Here is a 26,897-nt window from a genome sequence, read left to right as displayed (position 1 = left end):
GATATTGTGAGGATGGGCAATGTAAGGTGGAACTGGAAGCATGAGATGATGAAACTATAAAAACCTGAAAAGAGGGAGACAGAGAGGTAAAAGACTATGAAGTGTTTATGGAATATCTATGAAATGTATCTGACATACTGTGTAATCAAAAGACAGCATATATATATACATACATACATCTATATATATGTATATATATATGTATGTATATCTGCTTTAACAAGCTAGACATGTAGTCATTTGAAGGCAGAGAATTGGACCTCCAGTTTTAGCTCATAAACTCTGTAGCTTTTAGCCAATCTCAATTTGCTTTTCCTGCATTACTTTCAATGCTTGAGCTTTAAATGACGAGCACAGTTAAAACTTAGGCTTTCTCCATAAAATCAACCACATTATAGGGAATAGAAAACTTAAAGAAACAAAAGTTGTATATATAGAGAACCTTAACCCCTTGAACATAATCTATATCCAACATATTACATATAGTGTATGATCATAATAAGTTCTCAACATTGATTCAACATTTATAGAGATAATAAGCAATCTTTCAACCCCTCAGGATAGAAACTTTCAGCACAAAATCATCTCTCTTAATTAGCTCAAAGACACAAACATCTCCTGCTTCGAGAGTGTTATCTTTAGTAAACCCTTTCCAACCTGAAGAAAACCTGGCTATGCGATTCAGATAGGTTTTCACTTTCACAGGCCATTTATTAGCTGACACCTGAAGAATAGCATTCTCTTTACCCTTTCCCATGTATTTGTTGATGAAGCTTACTGGTATATGCTGCACAAAATGCAAGTTTATATAATATCGAGCATTGATATACAATGTGAAGAATTAATCAAAACAAGTGGTATGACATATTTTGAGCTTGACATCAGAAGTCCTTTGGTCCCTATAGTTATCAGTTTCAAGGTTTTTTTTTTTGGTTTGCTACACGTTCCCTAATAATTAGTTAATGCTAGTTCTGATACAGCTACAGAATTTTCATGACAACTTTACGCACGTGTGCGCGCGTGTGTGTTTTGGTTGAATTTTGGTAAGAAATGTCGAGTCGTAACCTTACCAGATAACAACCATTAATGTCAGTATAAGATGGCTTTATAACTACTTGGAAAGAAGGGTGTGTAGAGACGAATTCTGTTGCTGCTTTGGGAGCTCCATCATTCTCTTCCATAGCTATCCGCTTGCGGCTGTCTTCAAGGATAGACTGTTCATACTTTTCCGCATTATATGTATATATATGTATAGGTGAGCTATGTATATATGTATATATGATTAGTACTCTTATATTTTGAGGCAAGTTGGAAACTTGTATGCTCCACTAGAAATTAACAAGTACTTACTGCTTTAAATGTCAGTTTTTTTGGGAGAACTGTTGATTCTTTTTTAGTACTCTTTCTACTAGGGATTGGAACCTCCTTTAGACAGGCAGTTTTTCCAAATATTTTGACATGGAACATTGAACTACCATCAAAGCAGAATACTAGAAAATCTCCGATTTCTAATGAATTGTCTTGCACAAATTTGTGCCAACCATTCTGAAAATATAGTTCGTTATCAACCAAGTTCAGTTCAACACTCCATGATCCCATTCCCTGATTTATAACTGTAGATTTGGAAGGTATAACTCCATTGAATTTCTCGACGAATGCCGGTGGAATTTTCTGTAACAGAACAAAAATTGAATTTTAAAATACAAAGTTATGCTATTTATATAAATTTTCTTAGCTAAAAGTATAGTCTATATAGTAGATGTAGCAAAGTGAAGTTTTATATATATATATATATATATATATATATATATATTTTGATTGGGTGTTGTGAAAACATTTTGGTGATAAAACTGTCATTTTCCTCAAATATTGTTCATGGTGGAAGTTTGATAGTAGAAGGGAAATAAAAAATTACCAGTTGGTTAGTGCTTTGAGCTGGGAGATAAACTTTGAAGAACTGAGGACAAGTATCAGAGAAAGAGAACTTCCTGCCAGGTTTCACCATTGTTGTTGTTCACGCCAAAACCCCTACAAAAGCGTAAAAACCCTATTTAACCCTAATGGGATAGAGTCCAAGCAACGTGTGGACTTCATCATTATAGTTCCAAAATCTAATGAAATAGTAGTGCAGGTAAGTTTCTATGAATAGGAGTCTACATTTTCAGAAATACACTATTATTCTTAAGGCATTAGTATACTTGGAATTGGAAAGGCATTTACTTAAGAAAGTTCAATAAACAAAAAGACATTTACATGAAACGGATTGTATTTATAATTCTTAGCCAATGGAATGGTATATATTTCAATTTATTTGATTCCATCTCTTGCCAATTTAAATTAAATTTATAAATGAGTAGCAACAAACCCTTGCGTGGATTTCTTCTCTAAATTTGGTTTAAAGTCTTTTTATCTACCAACTTGACGCTGGTGGTGTAACGGGTGAGCGTTTGTCTGTTGATCCAAAAATTATGTTATTGAGTAGTACTACATACCCACCTATTTTAGCTTTTCATTTGGATCTGATGTGAGAAACCTCTAACATTCTTCTCCACTTGAACTCGCAACGCCTTCATTACGGTCGGGCCACCCTACCTCCGAGTTAGACATTTGGTGTGACATCGAATTAAGAACTGGGTTTGACTCTGATGTCAATTGTAAAGGGTGGACGTTTTCCCGTTAAGCTTTTGGGTCAACGAGTAAGCGTCCACCCGTTACAATAAGAGGAAGAAGAAAAATATAGAAGAAATCACAATCAAGAGAAGGAGTTAAATAAACAAAGGGTTACGACATCTAAACGTAATTCAAGTCCAAAAGTGTCTCAAAATTATTCTCATCTTCCATCACCCACAGGGACGGACCTAGAAATTCATAGGAGGGCGGGGGCAAATTTATATAGAGGAGTTTTTTCATAATTTCAGTTGAGGCAATTTTAAAATTTTATGGGTATAAATATAAAAAAGTATAAATTTAAGGATGTAAAATATAATAATAAAAATTCAGTGGGGTCGGATGTCCCCACGAAGCTCACATTACATCTGTGCCTAATCACCCACATATATATATGTATGTATATGTCTTCATTTTCTACTCTGCATTAAAGAAGCTGCAACGCCTAACTCTCAACACAAGTTACAAAGTTGACAACAATCTCGGTCTATTTGAATGTAAAATATTTTTAAAAGTTTTTATTTTTATTTTTTAGTGTTTGCACACTTCACTCAATAGACTTGATTGTAACTTCACAAAAACTTTTGCTAAACATCAAAAAAATAAAAAATAAAAAATAAAAAATTTACATGAAAAAAATATATATTTTCTGAGAAATATATTTTACTTAGAAATGAACAAAGCCTAAATTAAATACAACTTCCAATACCCAAGATACTAAGAAATATAAAGTATACGTAGTTGGGAAAATCAAGTCATTTGTCAATACCTCTCTTGATCTTCAATTAACACAACTTACAATACTCAAAATACTAGGAAATATAAATATAAATAACTAGAAAAATTAAATTATTTCTCAAGATTATCTCTTGATCTTCCAATTAACCACCTAAGCATCTACATGGTATTGACAAAGCTCCCAAGTAAGCACTGCATCACTGATTCAGATCTCTAATGATTTGTTGACATTCTCAAAAAAAATTTATTCCATTTCTAATGATTTGATTCCATTTTGATTTGTTGACATTGTATATAAATCTTTTATCATCCACGTGAGAAGTGAGAACTTTCTTCATATATAGTGATTCATAAAGTCATTCTCTCCACAATTTTTTTTCCCTCGTTAGAACTTTATACCCAATGAATGTTTACCTTCTCTTTTTTTATCTTTTTTTTTTTAATTCTTTTTCCTGACATTTTTTTAGTATTCTATTGAAACAGTTTATTTGATTTCCATGCCATATATATATATATATATATATATATATATATATATATATATATTTTTTTTTTCCTTAGTCAGTACCCCCTAAATCCTCAATTTCTCACATGGGTACTATTTAATTTGTAGATTCTTGGAAAATAATAAGTATTAATATTTATTATTAGTCCACATCAGTCGTGAGTTTGTTGTAAATCCTCACTAGTAAGGATCTAAGTATTGTCCAATATAAAATAACACATGATGCAATATCTAGCATCCTAAAATAATCAAATATTAAAATATATTAATAGGATTTTTCTTTGATGTAAGTGCATCTCCTCTAAACAAAATTATGTCTATCTTGTGAAAGCAAAATTATGTTAAAACAAGATTAACCAAGTAAGCTATATCTAGCATCCTAAAATAATCAAATATTAAAATATATTAATAGGATTTTTCTTTGATGTAAGTGCACCTCCTCTAAACAAAATTATGTCTATCTTGTGAAAGCAAAATTATGTTAAAACAAGATTCACCAAGTAAGCTGGCACGGATCATTTTTCTTTGATGCAAGTGCACCTTCTCTAAGCAAAATTATGTCTATCTTGTGAAAGCAAAATTATGTTAAAACAAGATTCACCAAGTAAGCTGGCGGATCTACAGTTAAATTTTTTTTATTACATTTTACATCTCTAAATTTATATTTTTTTGTATTTATTAAAATTTTAAAATTGTCCTCACTGAAATTAAAATAAAATAAAATAAAACCCTCTATATGAATATCTAGATCCATCCCTGCAAATATACTATCTAAAATTTAAAACTTCTAACTATGCTACCATGCACTATTTTATTATTTTTTTTCTAAAAAAATGAAATTGCTTTTGCAGAAAATAATAAATTACTTTAAAAAATTAGAATTAGGATTATGGCGTACCGGATTGAGCTCGAGAAATTGATTGAAAGAGGATATCTATGTATTTCTACCTCATATTTCTTTCTTGAAAAAAGATGGAGAGTATATGAGAGAGGAACTTCTTTGAAATGAGTGAGGAGAGAGTTAGAAGCCATTGTTTAGAAAGGAGATGAATATTGAGTGAGAACTTTACGAGGGCTGTTTTAGAATTGGCTTTATTACTGATTTACTACTGGTAACTCCTGGTACTATTCATTTTTGGAAGTTAATAAAAACTGACAATTTTTTTGAAATAATAACATCTTTTAATTCTAGGATAAAATGCTAGTAAAAGAATTATACTACATGTCTGCAAATATTGAGATATTTTTTATTTTTCTTTTGATTTTGTTCCCTTATTTTAAAAATAATGACATTTAAACTTGCTGGAATTAAAGTTAATTTTTTGCTTGTTAACTAAATAAGTTGAATTCAAACTACATTTAAACCTGTTAAGTAAACCACGAATTGAGTCCGTTCAATTATTACTGTTACATTTGTGAACGTATTTCAAGAGTTCATGAGTAGACTTGTAAAGAGTTGACATAATATCATTACCTCATTTTGAAAAAACAATAAATCTTGGAAAATATCAAATAACATTAATGCAATTGATATATCTAAAATATCAAAATTTTAATTACTAGCCTCAATTTTAATATGAATAAAAGCCAGTATTTAGAACTCAAGCTCTCTCCTACATTAGCAGACTACAAAAATACAATAACTAATTGAATGCAAATGCAGTTTCCAGATGGGAATGTTTGGTGCAGATACATTACCAAATAAACAACCCTCTTCTTCAAACTGTACAAGCCAGCCCGTTGCTCTTCATGATCAGATTGCAACAACTGATAGTGCAAATCAGAAATCCCTAACTGTGAAAAAGAAAGCGATAACTACCTGAAAGCGATTGAAGAAGCCAGCGAGGAATGGTAGTACCCAAGTGGAAGATACGGAAAGGATGCAGAAGCGGGGATTGGATGATTCGGAACAAAATGAAGTCGCAATACGAGCCAAGAGGGTGTGCCCTACTGTTGATCGGGAGTATTCGACGGAACAGTTTAACACAGAAACTGGTATGTTATCGGATTTTGAGGTGGTGGCAGCCAGCCTTAAATGGCCCCCGACGTCATCATGAAAATTCTCAGTTGGAATTGCCAGGGTGTGGGGAATCCCCTGACAATTCGACAGTTGATTAAGTTGGGTTGCCAACATTCCCCAAATGTGATAGTTTTAATTGAAACAAAAAATATGAAGGAAAAATTAGAGGCCGTTCGTCGGAAATTGAAGTATGATAATTTATTTTGTGTAGATCCTAATGGTCTAGCTGGAGGTTTAGCTATTTTTTGGAAAAACGAGAAGCCACTCACGGTGATGAAGGCATCCAGTTTTCAGGTTACATGTTTGCAGGGAGGTAAGCCAGAACGGAATTGGTGTTTCACTGCTATTTATGCTAGTACAAAGGACGCAGTTCGGAAAGAACAATGGAATTTTCTGAGAAAATTACAAACTTCAGTTGGATCAAAATGGGTTTTGCTGGGTGATCTTAATGATTTATTGTATCCAGAGGAGAAGAAAGGAGGTAGAGTAAGGCATGGTCGGACGTTGAAGAGCTTTAGAGACTTTGTGGCTGACTGCCAGTTGCATGATTTGGGTTTTCTGGGTTATCCTTTTACATGGTGTAACAATAGGGATGGGGATGCGAATGTAAATGAAAGGTTGGATCGTGTTCTAGCTACTGTGGATTGGCGAATTCAATTTTTAGCGGCTGCTGTTCAACACCTCCATATTGTTGGGTCTGACCATGCAGTTATCTTGTTAGATTTGTTCTTAAAAAAAGGCTCGAAGAGGAAAAGTTTCATGTTTGACTCGAGGTGGGTTCAAGATGAGGAATGTGCTTCCGTTGTTGAAAGGGCTTGGCAATTTCAAGGGTATGGTACCTCGCAATTTTGTTTGAAGGAAAAATTAAAAAAGTGTAAAAGAAACCTTGTGCGATGGAGTAAACAGAAGAAATGGAACTCACACCTGCAAATTCAACAGTTGGAAGCTCAATTGAAAGGGGTAAGAGAGAATGAGGGCGATTACTCTGCAAATGCATGCGATCAGGTCCAGAAGAAGATAAATGCATAATGGAAAAATGATGAGTTGTATTGGCGCCAAAAATCTCAGAAGGAGTGGTTGTTACATGGTGATAGAAACTCAAAAAAAATTCATATTGTTACCATGAGAAGGAGAAATCGAAATATGATAAAAGGACTAGAGGACTCCCAAGGAAATTGGTTGGATGATGATCAAGTAATTAAAGGGGAAGCAGAGAATTATTTCCACAATTTGTTTACTTCTACAGGATCTATTGATGATGAGGCTTTCTGGAATTTGTGGGACCAATGGTTACTGCTGGGATGAACCAGAAGTTAATGCAGAAGGCTATTGAGGGGTAAGTGCATCAAGCGCTAATGAAATGGCTCCACTCAAAGCATCAGGACCTGATGGAGTTACACCAATTTTCCACCAGCAATACTGGGATGTGATAAAGGGAGATCTTATAAGTTCTTTTAATGATTTTTTAGAACATGGTCAGCTTTTGAAAAGCCCAAATGCCACCAATGTTGTGTTGATTCCGAAGGTGAGAGTACCTACTAACATATCTCAATTTTGACCCATCTCACTGTGCAATGTGGTAATGAGGCTCTTTACTAAAATATTAGCGAATCGCTTAAAACCTTTGTTAGCTAGTATTGTTAGTGAAGAGCAAAGTGCATTTGTGTCAGGGAGTTTAATAACGGACAATATACTTATTGCACATGAGGTAGTTCATTTTTTGAAAATCAGGACCGGAAGGAAAAATAAATTCATGGCAGTGAAGTTGGACATGGCGAAGGCTTATGATAGGGTGAAGTAGACTTATTTACACAAAGTGTTGAATAAATTGGGTTTTGATGAAAAGTGGATTATAGTGGTTATGGAAACTGTTAGTACTGTCTCCTACTCTATTTTGTTGAATGGTAGTGCAGGGGATCTCTTTGTACCATCTAGAGGGATTAGACAAGGTGATCATTTATCACCTTACTTATTCCTATCATGTGCAGAGGGACTTACCAAGTTAATTAATGTGGCAACGGCTAATGGACACTTATCTGGGATTCAGATGAATAGAGGGCCAACTGTATCTCATTTGCTATTTGCAGATGATTCTTTGGTGTTTTGTAGAGCAAATGACAGGGAACTAAATGTATTGAAACAGTTGCTGATCAGGTATGAGAGATTAACAGGACAACAAATCAATTACTCAAAATCGTCCATTATTTTTCATGCTAATGTCCTTGCTGATGAGAGGGAAGATTTGAGCAAAAGGTTGGGAGTTGTCATAGGGGGAAGGTTTGACAAGTATTTGGGGATGCCAGCTGAGATTGGTTGATCCAAAAAACAGATTTTCAAATATCTTGAAGACAGAATGGTTGACAAGATAAAGGGGTGGAAAGATTGTTTCTTTTCTACTGCTGGGAAGGCGACTCTTATTAAGTCTGTTCTTCAAGCCCTTCCTACGCATACCATGAGTTGTTTCAGGCTTCCTATGGGAGTTTGCAAAAGTTTGAGTAGTAAAGTTATGCACTTTTGGTGGTCTAGGTCTAAGGAAGGACGGAACTTGTGCTGGTTAAAATGGAAACAGTTGTGCAGGAATAAGCAAGAGGGTGGCTTGGGTTTTAGAGATCTCAAAGCTTTTAATATTGCACTTTTAGCTAAACAAGGATGGCGGCTAGCGGTGGAGGATGGTAGTCTACTCTCAAGAATTTACAAAGGAAAGTATTACCCTCACAATTCTTTTTTAGAGGCCAGAATAAGAGGTAATTCAAGTTGGGCTTGGAAGAGCATATGTTCATCTAGAGAGGTTGTGCAGAGAGGCCTGAGGTGGCGAGTAAGTACAGGGACTACAGTGCAGGTATGGACTGATCCATGGATTCCAAATTCTTCAGGTTTTAAATTTCTTCACTTTGTTTTACGGGGTGCAATGTGTGCACAGTTCAGGACTTGGTGGATCCTTATTCAAAATCTTGGAATATTGTGCTTATTTCTCAGTTTTTTTCTCAAGAAGAGTCTGAGAAATTTTTTTCAATTCCATTAAGTGAAACTACTGTTAGGGATAAAAAGTATGGAAATTCTCAAATGATAGAAGTTTTACGGTGAAGTCTGCATACAGGGTTGCCCTTGAGTGGTTGCAAAGAGCTACTAGATCGTTGGGATATGAGGAAGAATTGATGGATGTGCAGCTGTTAATGGATTTTGGGACAACTTATGGAAGCTTAAGGTGAAGGAGAAATTAATCACTTTATTTGGAGTTGTGTCTATAGGATTGTCCCAGTTTGGAAGATTTAAAGAAACGTCAAGTTGTGGAATCTGATATTTGTTTGAGGTGTGGTTTGGATAGTGAATCTATTGAACATGTGATGTTGAGATGCCCTTATGCCGTTAAAGTGTGAAAATTTTGCCATATCAGATTGGATCCTAATTGTTTCCATAATAATACATGGGTGCAATGGTTTTGTGGTCTAATGAAATTGTGGGAAAAGGCAGAGGATAGAGATTTATATTTGAGCTTAATTGTCTATGTTTGCTGGTATTTATGGAAGAGTAGAAATCAATTTTATTATGAACAGAAAGAGATTGGGGAGGGCTCTAATGCAGTTAGCGTTTCACCATTGGAATAAGTATCAAGAGGTTATTAAAGGTGGCCATGAAGCTAGGATGAGCAGTTCCTCTCAATTTGATGTTGTGCGATGGAAAGCTCCTGCAGAAAATGGATTGAAGTTGAATTTTGATGCTGCCTATAAAGATCACACCAAAGATGTTGCTACTAGGGGTAAGGTTTTAAAGACGGTCATCCATTTCTTCCCAAACGTGGCTTCTGCATTAATAGCTGAAGCCATGTCTGCAAGATTAGCCTTAAAGTGGGCTTAAGCATGGGAATTAATAGAAGTGGAGATTGTAGGAGATTGTAGTTTAGTGACTAATCCATCAAAAGTTTCAGTTGACATTGAAGCTATTTGGGGACATTGAAGCTATTTGGGGAGATATTCAGGCTTATATAAAACGACATGATCGATGGAAGATTGGTTGGGTGAAGAGGCATGCAAATGTTTTGGTTATAGTCTTGCCCAGTATGCTATGCAGAGAAGAGAAATTGTATGTTTTTTTGATATTTTCCCAACTTTCATAGAAGAGAAAGCTTATATAGATTGTATTCATATTTAATTTCATCTAATGAAAGATTTTCTTGCCTTGAAAATATATATATATATGGGAATGGGAGGTCCATGTAATTATGTTATTCGTGAAGGAAGTCAATGCAATTAGGAGCGGAGCCTAGTTATTTTACAAATAAATTTTAAATTGAAGTCCTAAAATTTATTGACAATTTCACTTGGTCCCTCAACTTTTTCAAAACACTTGTATATTAGCCTCAAAGTAGGAGTGTTCAAAAAAACCGGTAAACCGAAAAATCGGACTGGACAGTACTGAATTGGGCGGTTTGGGCTAATTGTATAGCAGTTTGGTCCGGTCCTGGGCTCAAAATTATGGAACTGTAATTTTTTAGTCCGGTCCTGGTTTAGGCTCATACTGGACCGGACCAGCCCAAACCGAACCGTTACTATGTTATATAATATATATTTATATATATGTATATCATATCCTAAACCCTAAATCAATTACAGTTCTCACGTGCTCCTTTTCTTTCTTTTGTTCTTTAAATTCCTTATAAATTTCTTTTAAAAAAAGTCAAATTTCCCTTTTCAATTATATTTCAATTTTCTTTCCTTTTCTTTCAAATATATCTAAATTTTCTTTCCTTTTTTTTTTTTTTGTGTGTGTGTGTGTGTGTGGGTGTGGGTGTGTGTAATATATCAATGTTAGTTAATATTTTTTATTTTTTTATTTTTTAACTTTGCCCTTTCAAAATTAAAATAAAATAAAAAGAAAATCAACTGAGACTGGCAAACCGAACCGAACCAAACCGGTTTTTCATGGTTTGGTTTGGTTTGGTTCCATGAATATTATGGTTCGGACTGATTTCAAAAATAGTGAAACCGTTATAAATGGTTTGGTCCCAAAATACTCATAATCCGGTCCAAACCGGACCGTATGCACCCCTACCTCAAAGTATAAAGTTCGAAAATTAATTTAAATTGCATCCTTTTGACTTTGACCATTTTAGTCATACTCTTGAAAACTCAAATCTTGTGAAACATACCATACAAAAAGAAAATTATTGTAAAACATAAATTTTTGTTATTATAATTGTAGTATACTCATCATTACTTCATTTATATATACACATGTATATTAATTTAAAAGAGAAAAATACATTGATGTCCCCTCATTTTTAATAAAAATGCATTCACTTGTTTTTTCTTTTTGTCACACATTTTAGTCTTACGGTTTTTACAATTAAAATATCTAAAATTATATACTAATCACTATTTGTAAGTTTTGGATTCATTAGAAAGGAGGAGAAATTAAAATGTTTTGAGACCTAAATGACAAAATGCCAATAGCGACAATGATATCATATATATTAATACTTCTAATTGTCACTTGCTAAATGACAAATTGTATGGCAATTAATTTTTTGAATAAGTTACTATAAGTTATAGAACTTGTGTAATTTTATTTAGTTAAAATTAATAATTTTCTAAATCTTTCATGAAGATAATAATGATATATTTTTTCAAAAGTAAAATCCAAAATGACTTTATGAATAATTAAACAATTGTCGAAGAAAATTTGATTCTTTAACAATGTTCTCTCTTTATCTCTTCATTTTTTAATTGAAAAGTATCATTTGCTCCTCTATATATTTCTTTCTCATATCAATTTTTTTTCTTCTATTTATTAAGGTTGCATTTTTATTCTTGAGGTATATATATTATGAATATATACTATATGCAAAATTATATTATAATTTATTTTTAAAATAAAATTTAATTACATAATACAAATTCGGCTCCCCCAAACTAAAATTCCTTGCTCCGCCTTGAATGCAATTGATTTTTTATTTTGTTTTTTTCACATTTTATGTATGCTATTTGCATTGTTCAAACAAATTGTCTCTTCTTGTGAAAGACTATTCTAACATAAAGATTTGGAAGCTCCAAGATGGTAAAAGTGCTGAAATCTAATGATTTGAGTGGCTGGTGGTTCGAATCCGCCCCAATCTATTTGATAATAGAAATAATAATTATAAAAATAATATAGGATCATTAAATAATGTTAAATTACAAAATTATATATATTTTTTAATAGTTATATTCGTGCACACATGCTCCACTCGGACTTGAAACCTTGAAGATAAGGGGCTTAAACCGGTTGGCATTTGTAATTACAAAATGGTTTATAATTACAAAATTATTAATTAATGCAAGTATACTGTTGGATATTCCTTAATGGCACTTTCGTCTTTTAAAAATTTTGATATTTGCTATTAAAATATTTTAAATAAGTGAGAGCAATAATGACAGTTGATATATTTTTTAAGATATAAAATCAAAATGTTTATTTATGCGTGTGAATGTAATTTATAAAAAAAACACATATTGTCAGCATTTAAACTTATATAGTAATACAGTGCTGCTTGGTGCTTGCTCATCACTCAGTTTAATATTCAAATTTATCGAACTATAAACTTTTAGACCGTGTTTGTTAAGAGAACATATATATGGTCACCTTGTTCCCGACAATGGCACCGTACCAAAACCAGAAACCAAAAATGCCACTCTCTCCCTCTAGGGTTTTGTTGGTTTGAAGACAGACGGGTTTAGCTATCGTCATCTTCCAATTGCTTCGTGGCACTCGTCGGCGTTCGTCATATTCGCCGAAAGAATCATCGGATTCTGATAGTTTGGTTTCACTGCCATAGACGAGGTAAAATAACTTCTCTCGTGGTTGATTTTTGCCATTTGCTCTTCAATATGGTGATTTTTGGGTGAATGTTTGTTGATTATATGCCGGATCGACCACCGGGTTGACTCGGCATAGTACTCCTAATCTCACATACGATTATGTGTGTACACTGTATATTATGGTTCGTTCTTGTTATTGGGCTTGTTTTTGCTGTATAACCGACATTGCATGTGTGTGAGCTTCGTTTGTTGTTTCATTGGTGGTATGATTGCGACTGGGTTGACTCGGCTTCACAAAAATGTGAGACAACGGAGGGCATTTTGGGTTGACTCAGCAATGACAATGAGTTTTCATGGATTTTGGTTGCATCGTGTCAGCTTCAGAGTACAGTACTACTCGTCTTAGTTTGTTTAGAGTTCAGTTTTGATTAATTTGGGTTTGCTATATATAAGATGTTTTGGATTCTGTAATGTTAATGAGATTGCTTCTAATACTTGCATGGAGGCCCTCCAGTTTGTAGGGCTCAATAATTCTGATTTAGAACATATATATATATATATATTGGGTTTAATTTATTAGTCTCACTTCTGGGGACCGTAGCCTGGTTCTGTTCTATTTTTCAGTTGTATTTTTTTTTCTTAGGGTTGATTGCTCTCACTTCCTTCTTGTATTCTTTGTATATTCTTAAGAATAAATAACCACATTCACTGAAAATGTCGACCAACAGAAGGATTTTTATTTCCCTAAGCTCCATAAAATTGTTTGCCAGACCACATTTCTGGAGGAAGTGGTATTAGTGGGTCTTTCAACCTCCAAAACATGCACGCGCAGCCTCTTCAAAAAAGAAAAAAAAAAAATGATTTTCTTGCATAAAAATTAAAAAAAAAAATCTAGAAAATGTTTTCTGTAGAAACAGTTTGATTGAAACTGCTTTTATCTGTCTATTATATATAAATTTAAACCTAATTTATTAAGGAAGAACATGTTTCATCCATAAAAAAAAAATAAAATAAAATAAAACTAGAAAATGTTTTCTGTAGAAACAGTTTCATTGAAATTGCTTTTAATCTGTCTATTGGATATAAATTTAAACCTAATTTAGGAAGGCCATAAAAAAGGCCTTTACCGAGCCACGGTCCCCCAATGTGGTCTGCTGGGAGGGGTAGGACATAGATCTAACCTTTCGGTATTGTTTGAAAGAAACTTAGACCGGAACATGTGTTCTCACGTCTGCCAGTCTTTGCCTACTCCATTAATTCAGTCATTTATGCATCAGATTCTATAGATTGCATCAATATATTACCTTATAACCTTATGTACTATATGCACACATGTCCAAATAATCAAATATAATAGATTTATTTCTTAATTATCACGCTGGCATTATTCATGATTGTGATCTTGTCAAGGTATACTGTACAAATCCCACACTACTTAATTTAGTGCAATATCACTAATTTCAACTTTTTCTATTCATAATCCAAATCATGATTTTTATTCATGTTTTGAACTATCATGTTGTCTCAATAGCAGGTTGTTGCTACCTTACTGCATTTTATTTTATTTCACAATTCTTTTTTTTCTTTCTTTTCAGAAATGTGGCTTAATTTCTTTCAATAGAATGTCTATCTTGGATAGTTACTGTTTTGATGATTTCCAGTATTATATAAGTATGAGTTCTTCAATTTCCATGTTTCTAACAATTCATTTTTTGGCTTTAATTTTCAAGTTAGATGGACTACAGTTCTGATGAAGATTCGGACATAAGTGAATCGGAGATAGATGATTACAAAGAGAAACCTTATGACCAACTGAGAGCTGGCAACTACAAAGTAAAGAGTGCAAATGGCACCCTTAGGTGCCCCTTCTGTGCTGGAAAGAAGAAACAAGATTACAAGTACAAGGAGCTTTTTCAACATGCTTCAGGAGTGGGCAAAGGTTCCTCGAACAGAACCGCAAAACAAAAGGCGAACCACCTTGCACTCGCCAAATTCTTGGAGATGGACCTTGCAAATGAGGCTGAGGAACCCCAGCATGCGACTAGACCACCACCTTCAGCTCAAAGCTCTGATCAGAATGACCTATACTGCTGGCCTTGGACTGGAATTGTGATGAATATAGTGAATGAGCCAAAGAATGAAAAACATTTGGGTGACAGTGAAGATTGGTTGAAAAAGTTCTCTAAATATAAACCTCTAGAAGTAGAGCTTTTCTGGGATGACCAGCACCAAACTGCCCAAGCTGTTGTGAAATTTGATAGCGATTGGACTGGTTTCAAGAATGCCATGGAATTTGAGAAATTTTTTGAGTCTGACCACCACAGCAAAAAGGAATGGAATGCTCAGAAAAATCTTCCTGGTTCACATATTTATGGATGGTTTGCTCGTGAGGATGACTATAGTTCGGAAGGGCCAGTGGGAAATTATCTTCGTAAGAAAGGAGAGGTTAAAACAATCTCTAACCTTGTTCGAGAAGCGACTCGGGATAGAAACAAAACGGTGGCAAACCTAGCCATTGAGATAGATATGAAAAATGAAAATCTGAATGAATTACAGTACCAGTACAATGAGAAGACCATGTCGCTAAGTAGGATGCTTGTGGAGAAAGACATGCTACATGTTGCTTTCTACGAAGGTTCCCCACTCTCTCTCTTTTTGTGTGTAAGTCTGTGTGTTCGTCTATGTGCATGCTTGTGCACACTCGTACATGGCTATACATGCATGATGTGATGTTGATAATCATCTATGTAGATTATTACATTTACATATCTACTTCACTTGCGAATGTTGGATTTCAACCACTGGTGGATCCACTCCCGGCCGTTGTTCATTTACCTCCAATCATTATATTTTTAGGGTTCTAAAGTATATGTTGAACTTGTTGGTGCGTGTGAGCTGTGTAAAGGCCAGACACTAGCTAATATTGGTCCTGGTTGATTGAGGGCACTGGAAGGGACATATTAGTTACAGATTTAACATTTGGCACTATTTGCACCAAGTGGTTGCCCTTTGACTCAAAGTGGCAAACGAGCTGAATATGTAAAAAAATAAGCAATGAAAAATTGGTTAAGTTGATTAACAAACTTTTAGGGGCTCATAGAGCCTCAAAGTGGGCCACAATCATCATACGTGGCCATTCATTTAGCGTCATGAATATTGGTTCTCTATTGATACATGAAACTAACTAATTTAATAATACGTGACTGCTGTATTACTGTGTCAGAATCAAGGAAGATGCAGCGTCTAGCACGAGAGCATGTTAAAAGGGTTTTGGATGAGCAGGAGATGCTGAACTATCAGTTGGATAAGAAGAAAAAAGACCTTGATTCTTGGAGCAAAGAGCTGAACAAACGTGAGGTACTAACTGAACGTGAGAGACAGAAACTTGATGACGAGAAGAAAAAGGTAATATATATTCATTTTATACATTCATTTAAGTGCATGGACACGTGCATATATGTGCATTTTATATATATTGTTCTTTTCCATTGTTTTCTCTCTCTGTGTCTGTTGACATCAAAGATTTTCTTTCATTTTGCCAAAAAAAGTTTGCTGAATTGATCATTTCACTTGTAACGGCAGTGATTTGCCCCAACCAGAAGGCAGGATGTATAGAAAAATGTCTTTTTTTAATTCTGCATGATTTTTCCTTGTAATATACACAATACAGGCAAATGTACAAGTTCTCTTCTTCCAGCATAATTATAGTGATTATATCTGTCTAATTGTCCCTGGTATTCCCTGTTTCAAGAATTAAAAATCAAAACTGTATCATTGGATTCCACCAAACAATATATATATATATATATATATATATATTTAAAAAAGGACAGAAAAAGTACTTACTCTAAAGACATTGATTGTTTCAAAAGCTTCACAGAGGAGCAGTTTCTTATTTCAGTATGGATGCCTTAGCTGAGTAGTCAGTACTAATTTATTTGTTTTTCCTTCTTTCTTTCTTTTTTTTTCTTTTTTTTTTTTTTTTCCCCTTTTCCCCCCCTTTTAGAACACTGTGAGAAACAATTCACTTCAAATGGCTTCCATGGAGCAGAAAATAGCTGATGAGAATGTCTTAAGGCTGGTTGAAGAGCAAAAGGTGTGCAATTTAGCATTAGGCTATGACTAGTGCTGCTAGTTTGCATTTTAAGGTTTTCTTTTTTCATTATATAACAATTTGTGTAGCTTTTATTGACTGGGGTTCAAATGGACAGAGGGAGAAAGAAGAGGCTTTAAAGAAGATACTTAACTTAGAGAAACAACTAGATGCTAAACAGAAATTGGAGATGGAAATTGAAGAGCTGAAAGGGAAACTACAGGTGATGAAGCATCTAGGAGATGAAGATGATGCTGCTGTTCAAAAAAAGATGAAAGAGATGACTGAAGAACTGGAACAAAAAATTGATGAAATGGGCGATTTGGAGTCTTTAAATCAAACTCTCATTGTCAAAGAGCGCAAAAGTAACGATGAGCTGCAAGAAGCTCGTAAAGAATTGATTTCAGTATGTTTTCTTTTCCCTGCCCGTTTGTTCTCTGGGACTGTTTGATTTGAGTTTTATGCCCAACTCTGCTGAGGTAACCTTATGAGAATTGGACTTTTATGAATTGTAAGTTTAACAAGTATCCTTAAGTCAAATATGTGGCTTCATAGCACACAAGGATCGAGTTGGCCACCAATAAAAGTTCCCACCCCAGATATCTTCAGGTTACAGAAGTTATTATCAGATGAAGTCTGACTATCCTACTGGAATCACATTTTCTCGTAGTTGAGAAAAACAAAACAAAATGAGATCATAGAGAATTAAATTGTTAGTTAGCTATCTACTAAAAGGTATCGATCAATTGATATATTATTTTATTACAAGCATAATAGCACTGTTCAAATCCCAAGAGCAGCCACTCTTTGCAAATAGTGTTATGCCAAAGGTTAGGTCTGCATCCCAGCTAGCCTTCCCAATGCCCTTGATTTATGGGGACCACACTGGTAATGGCCCTTGTTCTTTGAGTGCAAGCATAAGCAAGTTGTACTTATAAACCCCCTAGTAACATAAAGCACACTTTTTCGACCACATAACCTCTGGCAGCTAGCTTGTGATTATTGGGTTTATTCTTTCTACTCGTTCACAATGAATTTCCTCATGTTGAAATGACTTAGGACATTGGTTTGGTTTCTCTTTATTTCAGGGCTTGAGCGATATGTTGAGCACTGGTCGCAACACTCTTATTGGGATAAAGAGAATGGGAGAAATTGATGTAAAGCCCTTTCAGAATACATGCAGACTAAGATTCCCGCTTGAAGAAGCACAAGTCAAGGCCTCGGAACAATGCTCCCTGTGGCAGGAGAGACTGAAAAAACCAGAATGGCATCCATTTAAAATAGTTGTCGTCGAAGGAAAACCTGAGGTACACTTTCTGAGTATCCGTCTACTGTTCTGCTCATGTGGTGATTCTGTGAACTAGTGCTTGTTCACGTGGTTGTCACTATATATTGTGTTTTCATATGTTAATTCTATCAAACAAGTAGATAGCTCCCAGACACTCTTTCATCAGGGTCCTGAGTGTCTCACACAGACACAGATTGTAGAGAGAAAACTAGAACCTATTTTTCTCTCAGCTTGTTTGTGGCTAAAAACTTGCCCAATTTTCAGTAACTTTGTAATGGTGCTTCAGTTCAAGAATTTAATGGAAGTGCTCCTGTCTTCCTACAAATCTAAATAACAAGTTATTGGGAGATTAAGAAAATGTAAAAGATGTTTTGTAATACAGGAAGTGATAAATGAGGATGATGAGATGCTGCAAAATCTGGAGGAATGGGGAGATGAAATATATGAGGCCATCACTACAGCCTTAAAAGAAATCAATGAGTATAATCCAAGTGGGAGGTATGTGGTGCCTGAGCTGTGGAACTTCAAAGAAAAAAGGAAAGCAACATTGAAGGAAGTCATTAGTTATATCTTGAAGAATTTGAAGATACTTAAGCGCAAGAGATTATGAGATTAAGGTCAGTACTTGTATATTTTATTGTCATTAATTTTCGATTTTTACTGGATAGATCAATCAAGGTATGGCTTAATGAGTTTTGAATCAAGACACGTGCATGCTTGTGAATAATGATCATCTAAATAGACGTGTTTTAAAGCTTACAGTGTCAATTTGAACAGATTTGGAGTCTTATAATTGGTATTAATACAAATTTTGTTGGCATCTATAAATCACAAATGAAAATTAAATACAAAAGATTTGATCAGTTTTGGCAGTAAATTCTCTTGTTTGTTCCAGAAACTTGGGTGCAACTCTAAAGATATGTCTAGAGCTAGGACACCTATTTTAGTATAGGGTGGTCCAACAGTCAATACTATACTTATACCTGTGAAAATAATATTTAAAATATATATATATATATATATATTGCCCTGCACTAGACATTGCAACTCTACAAAATAGTTAATTAGTTCAGTGGTAGCATAAATTGTTGGCCCTTCAGGTTGGGTAACCATTACCGTTGTGGGGCTTTATTCTTTTTCTTGTTTTACTCAACAGTGTAAGAGATGATCTCTTATTGTAAACATTTATGGGCCAGTGAGCTAAAAAATGCATAATAACTGGAAATTTTTACTGTCGCGTATTTCATGGAATGGTAAAGCATATTGATCAAGAGAAAATCATTTTCATGTCAACCTAGAAGGACAATCAAAACTGTCTCTTCTAAGCTGGTTAAATATGGGTTTAGTTAGTTTGAATTTAAATATTCCTCATTGTCATCATTGTGGAACATTTACTCGTTCATCCTTCCCATACAAATTTCCAAAAAAAATAAAAAAATCATTTGCGCTTCAATTGCACTTTCTTGTTGGTCGTTCAAGTCTATCTGAAGTTTTTGTACCATTAGAATGACAGAAAATTGTTTGTCGAAGTCAAGGACTGTTGCTTTTACAGTGTCTGAGATTTTGGAGAAAACAGTTGCTTGCTTGAATAACGCCCATTAATTCCACTTGGAAACCATGACAATCGAAAACTAAAATCAAAAGCAACATTTTATTATTTTAAAATGAGTTTATATTTTTGACGTATTTATTGTCGAGTAGACACGCTAACGCCGGCATTTCTTTGCGGTTTTGTGCATATATGGTCTCTTGCTAGGTGGTGCAGGAAAAGGCTGGAGACGGAAGTTCTATAAAGCGGGAGGAGCTTGTAGAAATTTGAAGTGATGAAATGAGAATTTGGGTGAAATTTCTTCCTAGGTGTATATTTCATGCCACCTTTCTTTTTTGGTGAGTGTATGCCATCAGAACTTGTTAAAACTCCATTATAAGATTAACATTTCAATTTTCCAGTGCAGTCACTTGGAATGCCCTGAAAATCGGATTGGTTTCTATTAATGAAGTTCTCATCTTGACAATTTCTTTTCCTCTATAATTTCTGCTTAAATTTTAAAAGAAACAAATCAAATTAAAACGATATTGGTCTTCATAATTCTAAAGCGAGTCTCTCTTAAGAATCATCAATCGCTTATAGACCTTACCAGAAGTTATTGCTGCTGCTCTGCTTCAATAATAATATATATCATATGTATCTAATGGTGTATAAGCACAAGTAATAGTGGGGATACTGTGAGATTTTCCAATCCTATCCAGTCGTGAACCAAGAAGATCACTAAAATATTAAATCAGAATTACTATCCTATAGATTTAGGAAATGTTATCAATGTTATGTTGATCATTTCAGAGTTTTTACAAGCAGCAACTGAATGGTGACATAGCCACACAACAACTGAAGTAACAAATTATTGATTTGAACAAGTTCTGACCTTCAATTACTATGTTTGTGAATTTAAGACTGCCCATTGGCTTGTGCTGATAAACATTAATCGCCAAAATAGTGCAGGAGTAGTAGAACCTGTGCTTAAATAAACAAATCAAGAAAAATAAATGAGAAAACTTTTTGGTCAGATGCCTAGCTATAACATATACAGCACCAGATTCACCTTCAACACGTGATTTTTTTTTTTCCCCTCTAGAAATTATCAACACAATTAAGAAGAAAAGATGGAGAACAAAAATACTAAGTAAGAATGTATTAAAGGAAAAAGAAAGTTATACAAGCTGCAATGGGCATAACCCAGGGATTACAACAAAAATACTGTCAAAAAAGGAACTGGAACTCCGAAAAATAATGGAAGGTGGAGAAGAAGACTGCAAGGTAACATGACCAAGAACATGTTCTCTCTTCACTTCCATATAAAATGAAGAGGCAATATCAGGTATCATCGTAACTCGAAAAAATATCAGGTACCATATACAACAATGAGGAGGAAGTACCATCAACGATATTATTTGGTAATACAAATGTAACAACAATACCACTTACCCACAGCAATCCACATGACATTTGACCATTTGAGAGTATTGGGAACAAGAATCCAACACAGATTGCAGCAGGTAACTAAAACTATTGTACAAAGCAAAGTGGTGACAAACACCATAGAGAGAGAAACAGAAGCAATCAAAAGCAGAAAAAATGTATGTACTCCACAATTACTGGAACAACGTCGCCAACTTACCAAAGTTATTAAACCTTGCAATACCACTGACTAGAATTCAAGCACATTTCATCCTCTTTATAGCCTCCTCTTTCCATGATGACAACCATAAAAGCTTCTTCTCAAGTTGCTCCTTTTTCTCTATACTTTAATTACTACTAATGAGATCATATTTAGAATTTGGACGAAAATAACTTATTTAACTCTGAATTTTATTACTGCCTCAGAATCCCGACATAAGCTTACTTCAGTATTGAGGATTCTTCAAAAGCCAGTTACTTCTACACCCTGGCCTATCAAAACAATACTCCTGCAATGAAATCAAAATATTTTCCCCAACACTACTTTACTTTCAAGCAACAGATTTGATGTTTCATTTGCTCATTGAAAACTTTAACTACCTGAAAATATGTTGTCTTAGTTTTCATAATTTAAGCCTCGAGAAGGTAAAATGTCTAAATAAACAAGAAGCAACCTATAAAGGATAAAATGCAACTGTATACAAACAGAGCAACATAAAGTAAGTTTGTCAATCATGAGACTCGATGGCAATTACACGATAAAGCAGCACATGTTGAACACCTATTACAGTTTTTTAATTAGATATCATTGACTGATTCACCAAAGGCATAACTCATGCAGAGTAGCTAAAACAGTAAAACATGGCATAATTACACAAAATGCTACCAAAAATGCAAATGCAGAATATGCCAGATAAATACATGTAATGTTGTTACAGGGAGTGAAAATACTAAAAGTTACCTGAAAAATAGATACCAGGCATTAATGAAACAACCAAATAGGCTCAAGATGACATAATCAAACATCCATTGTGGACTCATTTGTGGCAGAAATGAGGAATAGATGATAATGGTGTTCAAACAAACAATCCGAACCAGCTAACATGCATGAACAACCGCAGTGAACAGTGAACACTACAAATAAATCCACAGAAGGGGAAGAAAAGGTTTATATCTTCATGATAATTAAAGTCCCTCCGAGCTGGAGATGCAAGGAGTAAGAATAACTTCAATATTGAGGATTTACAAAAAATAATAATGAGACAAGGTCACAAGGAGTCGACAGATGGTGAAAGCAACACGAAAAGAAAATTTCATGGAGCTGTGCTCTGACTATCAAAATCATAAAACCATGCAAACTTCAATGCTTCCTTGAATTCAAAAAAGTAACTGAATAAAAGTAATTCAAAACAAACAGAGCTATATGGGCAAAACTGCAAGTGCTTTAAAAAATCCTTCCAAGTTCCAACTCATGTTCAGTAGGCACTTCTTTTTAGTGCTTGCATCTCAGACATTTGTTGACACGACAACCTCTATTGACACCATGTCTTGCACCTTTTATGAACACTTGCTCATGTCCACCTTTATTTGTGTTAATGTGCAGAAAAACAAGTGCATAACCGATTTTTGGTATCAAAACTATCATGTCTATACAGATACAGAGATTATACTCTCTCCACTGGGAAAAGGAAATGAGATCCCTGTTTCTTTAATGACCTTGTGCCACATCCTCTTTATGCATAATAAAACATCAGATTTGACATTGTCATGACTGCAAGGAAAATAACTGTGAAATGTTATTAAGTCTTCCCGATGCTAGATGTAAGGTTAACTGAAGGTACCAAAATTTTCCCTTCAGATATGTGTCTCTAATACAGAAATCCAGAAAACAAAAGCAAAATAAAAAAAAAAAAAAAAAGAAAGAACTGAAGATACCTATGTCATGAAGCAAGAGTTCAATATAGCTAAAAGAATGTAAAATTGTCGTGATTAAGAGGGAGAGGAGATGGTAAACAGCATAAACCAAAACTCAGAAAAGAAGAGAACTCAGAGCAATGAATTGCATTAAGCAGATATATATTAGCTTGATAAGTTAGTTGGTGAGGAACTTGTAAAAACAGAATGAGACTTTTGCAAGAGAACAAAGAAACAGATTTAAATTAGCTTGATAAGTTAGTTGACACGAGGAATTAAAAAAAAATAAAAATAAAAAATAAGACTTTTGCAAGAGAATGTAATTTTCATGTAAGGAGATGACCAGATGATGCCAGCCAATATGTCAGTGGTGGTGGATGTAATATTAGTACAATAGTACACAAGATCGAAGTAAAAAACAAGACCAGCCAGAGCAGCAATGTCAGCTATGGGTAGTAATGGTGCTAGGTTATGGAGGCAGGATTAGTTGGGACAGTGGGAGATGATTGGTCCAGTGATGGAGCTGGTTGAAGGATGCAATTATATTAGTCTGAGCATCTGTGAAAGGCAGCAGAAATAGCAACCGCCATTTGGAGGTCCAGCAAACATAGAGGGAATGATTGTAGTTGATCCCATGGAAAAAGGAAGAGGAGAGAGAGCGTTCAAATCTTTATGCAAAAACAAATTTGATGCTGTGAGGCACACTATGGAAGTCAACATAAATCATAACAATACCGGGTACCTTAATGCTACAATTACATGAATAAATCATACACTTTCATCACACATATATAAAACAAGGTAGAAAGCTATCTAATGGAATACACATTCTCATTCCCATTATATAAAAGTAAAGGCCCCAACCTTGATGAGTTAATGCTGACATGTATTATGGCCCCTTTCAGAACACAACACTGTTTTGTGTGCTAAGAAACCCCAACTAACTAAAAAGTGGATAGAAACTAATATAGAGAAAACAAGAGAGATCATGTGTGCGTTCTATACCTGTAAAACAAACAGCTGGTGAACTCCTGGATCAAAAGCAGCTGGTTGAACAGATAGAGGACATCTCAGTTCCTACTTACCAATTAAGATAGAACATGAGTGGATATAATTTAAGTTGACTGGCTGCACTCATTTAGGCCCAGCAATCAAAGGATAAAAAGGCTGCATTAATATAAAGAATCCAAGCAATGAAACTTGTAAAGCAACATACTACACAAATATTTACTACAAGTAGGATAATGGAAGGATTAAGCAATCACATGGGAGGATGCAAAAACTAAGATACAACTTTTGCCACTGGTGTAAATAGAAATGTGGGTGCCATCAAGCAAAGACATATAATTCAATAAACCATCTATAATATCATTTATATTTTTTATTATTTTTTTTCAATGAGTATTCTGTTCATTCTCAAAACCTAGACCAAACAAGAAACCAGCATATTTCTCAAGTGAGCCACTAAACAAACTTTCTTTCAACTTCCTGAATGAACTAGATGTGAGCAAACTATCCGAGCCAGCCTGGTGACAAACGCCAACTCTCTCGACCTCCAACAGTTCCGCAATCCTGCTCAATCCACCATGAAGGTTATTGCAGAACCTCATGATATATTTTATGTCATAAATGGTGGGAAAGTACAGGTATAGCAAATCAAAAAACCCTTCTTGTGTATCGGGCAAATTCCGGCACGTCAGAAGCTTAAGCAAGTACCCAAAATCATACGCACTATGGAATGTAACCCAATAAACAGTATCATTCAGTACAATCCCCGACGACATCAGGAGCTCTCCAAAGTGTAGTGAATCAATACCTTCCTCATTATTTTTCTGAAAATTGATCCCACTCTGTCGCAAAAGCTCAATCGAGTCATTTGCAAACACATCCTCGTTAACATTGAATTCACGGAAGTTGAACTGCCAAATGCAACACTTGCCGCCGGTGCCACATGTGGGTAAATTCCCTTGCTCGTCCGAAAATGTAAGGCCTACTTGAATCAATTTCAACATGTCTACATTGTCCTTCAAAGCCTGGTAATTACGATCACAATCGTTCTTGAAATTGCCCACAGATTTAAGAACAATTCCAGGAAACTCCGTATCCATGGCAATACAAGGAAAATCATCAAGAACTCCGCGAATCATAGCAAACTCTTCTTCAAGATTTTCATTCCAAACCTCTCGAATTTCAATCGTCTCACTTTTCTGCATAAGTGACATTGCTTACGGTACAAAAATCGATCGAAAAACAAAAGATTAGACAAAATTTGATTTGATTTGTGAACAAACCAAACACCGTCAGAACATGGAAATCTAGCAAAACTACGCTGAACCAACCCTCTTGATGCGAAAAAGATCTGCAAAACCCCCAACATAATTAGCTACAAATGAATCAAACTGCAAATCAACCCTCTAATAATCTATAAGTTTAATTAAATTAACAGAAATAAATAGGGTTAGCAGATATTGAATTTCACCAGCAATTACCAGAGTTTCAGGCCTTGAATCATAGATCTATGAATCTAACATGTATTGGGAAACATTGACCTCTAGAAACGAAAGGGATCGAAAATTAGGGTTTCGCAATGGGTGTCGCGAAGCGGCGAAGAAAGAAAGATATTTAGGTCAAGATTGAGGTTATATATCAGAGAGATAAGACTGTTTTAATTTTAGATAGAGAAAACCTTAGAGAGAGAAAGAGAGAGGGCTTCAATGGGAACACGATTGGGGGCCCTTCTCTGCTCACCTCCTGTCAGCTTTGTAGAGGGAAAAAAAATGAAAGAAAAGGGTCAGAAAATTTAAACGATATATAATATTAATTTTTTTATAAAAAAAAATTGTGAAAAAATTGCAAAAAATAATACTAATAACCATAATACTGCAAATATGACAGTAACGAGTAAGTGGCAAAACAATTTTGTTATTTAACCGTCTAGCTCTCATTTGTGTTTCACCACGTCTCCCATCTTAAATCGGATTTGAACTTAGAACATCTACTACCCTCTCATTTGAGTTTTACCATTCATTTAGTGAAGGTGAAATTTAATTGGCTTGATATAGTTACATTATTCAATTTAAATTAATTGTTTTAATTTAATTAAAATAATTATAGGCATATAAATAATATACAAATGAATAATTCTACATGGTATTATTATTACCATTTTTATTATATTTGTTGATACTGCTAGGCAACTAGTCGGTTCATATTATGTTTGAAAGTTGATTACTGATAATTTGTTTATTATACCTCTAGACCAGGAGCCAGAAAATTGTTTCTAGAGGGGGTAAATTGTACACTAAATACTTATTTATTGTAATAATGTGTATACAAATAAATTATTGTTTATGGAGTATATATATTGGAAGAGACATGTGGATATATAGAGAGATTGATATTTGTGGAATGAGATAAATTAATAAATTACATATATACAAAATTAACTTTTTTTCAATTTTGTCAAAAGAGTTAACTTTATTTTTTTATAGGTTATGTCAAAAGAAATAATTTATTCAATAAAAATAACCTTTTTTTTTTCTTCTTTTTTTTTCCTATCAAAAGAGATAATATGTTTTTAATCATTTTCCTTTTGTACTTATTATTATTATTATTATTTTGGAATCCTAACAACAAATATAATTTATTCAATAATTATATTTTTTTGGGTGGTTGTTTTCTTCATCTCAAAAGAGATAATTTTTTCAATGGTTACTTTTATTTTTTTATCTGGCCAAAAGAGGCAATTTGTTCAATATAACAAAATTTTATTTTATTTTTGGTCCCTTAAAAAAAAAATTATTCAATTTTTATTTTATTTGTATTGTCAAAAGATACTTAAAATATTAAAAATTAGAGATAAGGAAATAAAATATGAAAAGGCAGTTGTGTTATTTAAAAAGTAATAATTATTTACTTATAA

The 26,897-nt window shown here is 34.1% G+C and overlaps 3 protein-coding genes across 4 annotated transcripts; 1 reads left to right on the top strand and 2 right to left on the bottom strand.

Moving 5' to 3' along the window:
- Positions 1–547: 547 nt before the first annotated feature.
- On the bottom strand, positions 548–2,005 carry LOC132281929 (putative B3 domain-containing protein Os03g0621600). The gene is made up of 4 exons (XM_059783579.1): positions 1,916–2,005; positions 1,351–1,671; positions 1,071–1,214; positions 548–787 (listed from the first exon to the last, which is right to left on the bottom strand). The coding sequence occupies exons 1-4, from the start codon at positions 2,003–2,005 to the stop codon at positions 548–550; spliced, it is 795 nt and encodes a 264-aa protein (XP_059639562.1).
- A 10,454-nt stretch (positions 2,006–12,459) lies between these two features.
- LOC132286420 (factor of DNA methylation 1-like) lies at positions 12,460–20,116 on the top strand. Of its 2 annotated transcripts, none has more exons than XM_059788750.1 (8): positions 12,460–12,746; positions 14,459–15,359; positions 15,948–16,129; positions 16,731–16,820; positions 16,936–17,223; positions 17,906–18,124; positions 18,488–18,722; positions 19,862–20,116. In XM_059788750.1, the coding sequence occupies exons 2-7, from the start codon at positions 14,459–14,461 to the stop codon at positions 18,713–18,715; spliced, it is 1,908 nt and encodes a 635-aa protein (XP_059644733.1). In that variant the 5' UTR covers positions 12,460–12,746; the 3' UTR covers positions 18,716–18,722; positions 19,862–20,116. The 2 variants fall into 2 exon arrangements, with proteins under 2 accessions (XP_059644733.1, XP_059644732.1); XM_059788749.1 differs by having other exon boundaries at positions 14,455–15,359.
- A 4,142-nt stretch (positions 20,117–24,258) lies between these two features.
- Positions 24,259–25,727, bottom strand: LOC132284361 (probable CCR4-associated factor 1 homolog 7). Its single transcript, XM_059786464.1, has 2 exons — positions 25,465–25,727; positions 24,259–25,334 (listed from the first exon to the last, which is right to left on the bottom strand). Exon 2 carries the CDS (start codon positions 25,195–25,197, stop codon positions 24,370–24,372), a length of 828 nt encoding a protein of 275 aa, XP_059642447.1. The 5' UTR covers positions 25,198–25,334; positions 25,465–25,727; the 3' UTR covers positions 24,259–24,369.
- Between the last annotated feature and the right edge of the window lie 1,170 nt (positions 25,728–26,897).

Source organism: Cornus florida, unplaced genomic scaffold (assembly GCF_030987335.1).
Source record: "Cornus florida cultivar Cherokee Brave unplaced genomic scaffold, ASM3098733v1 CherokeeBrave_3.0.0_Hap2_Chr11, whole genome shotgun sequence".
Lineage (NCBI taxonomy): Eukaryota > Viridiplantae > Streptophyta > Magnoliopsida > Cornales > Cornaceae > Cornus > Cornus florida.
The sequence above is the reverse complement of the archived record's forward strand: the minus strand, read 5'-3'. Positions and strand labels throughout refer to the sequence as shown.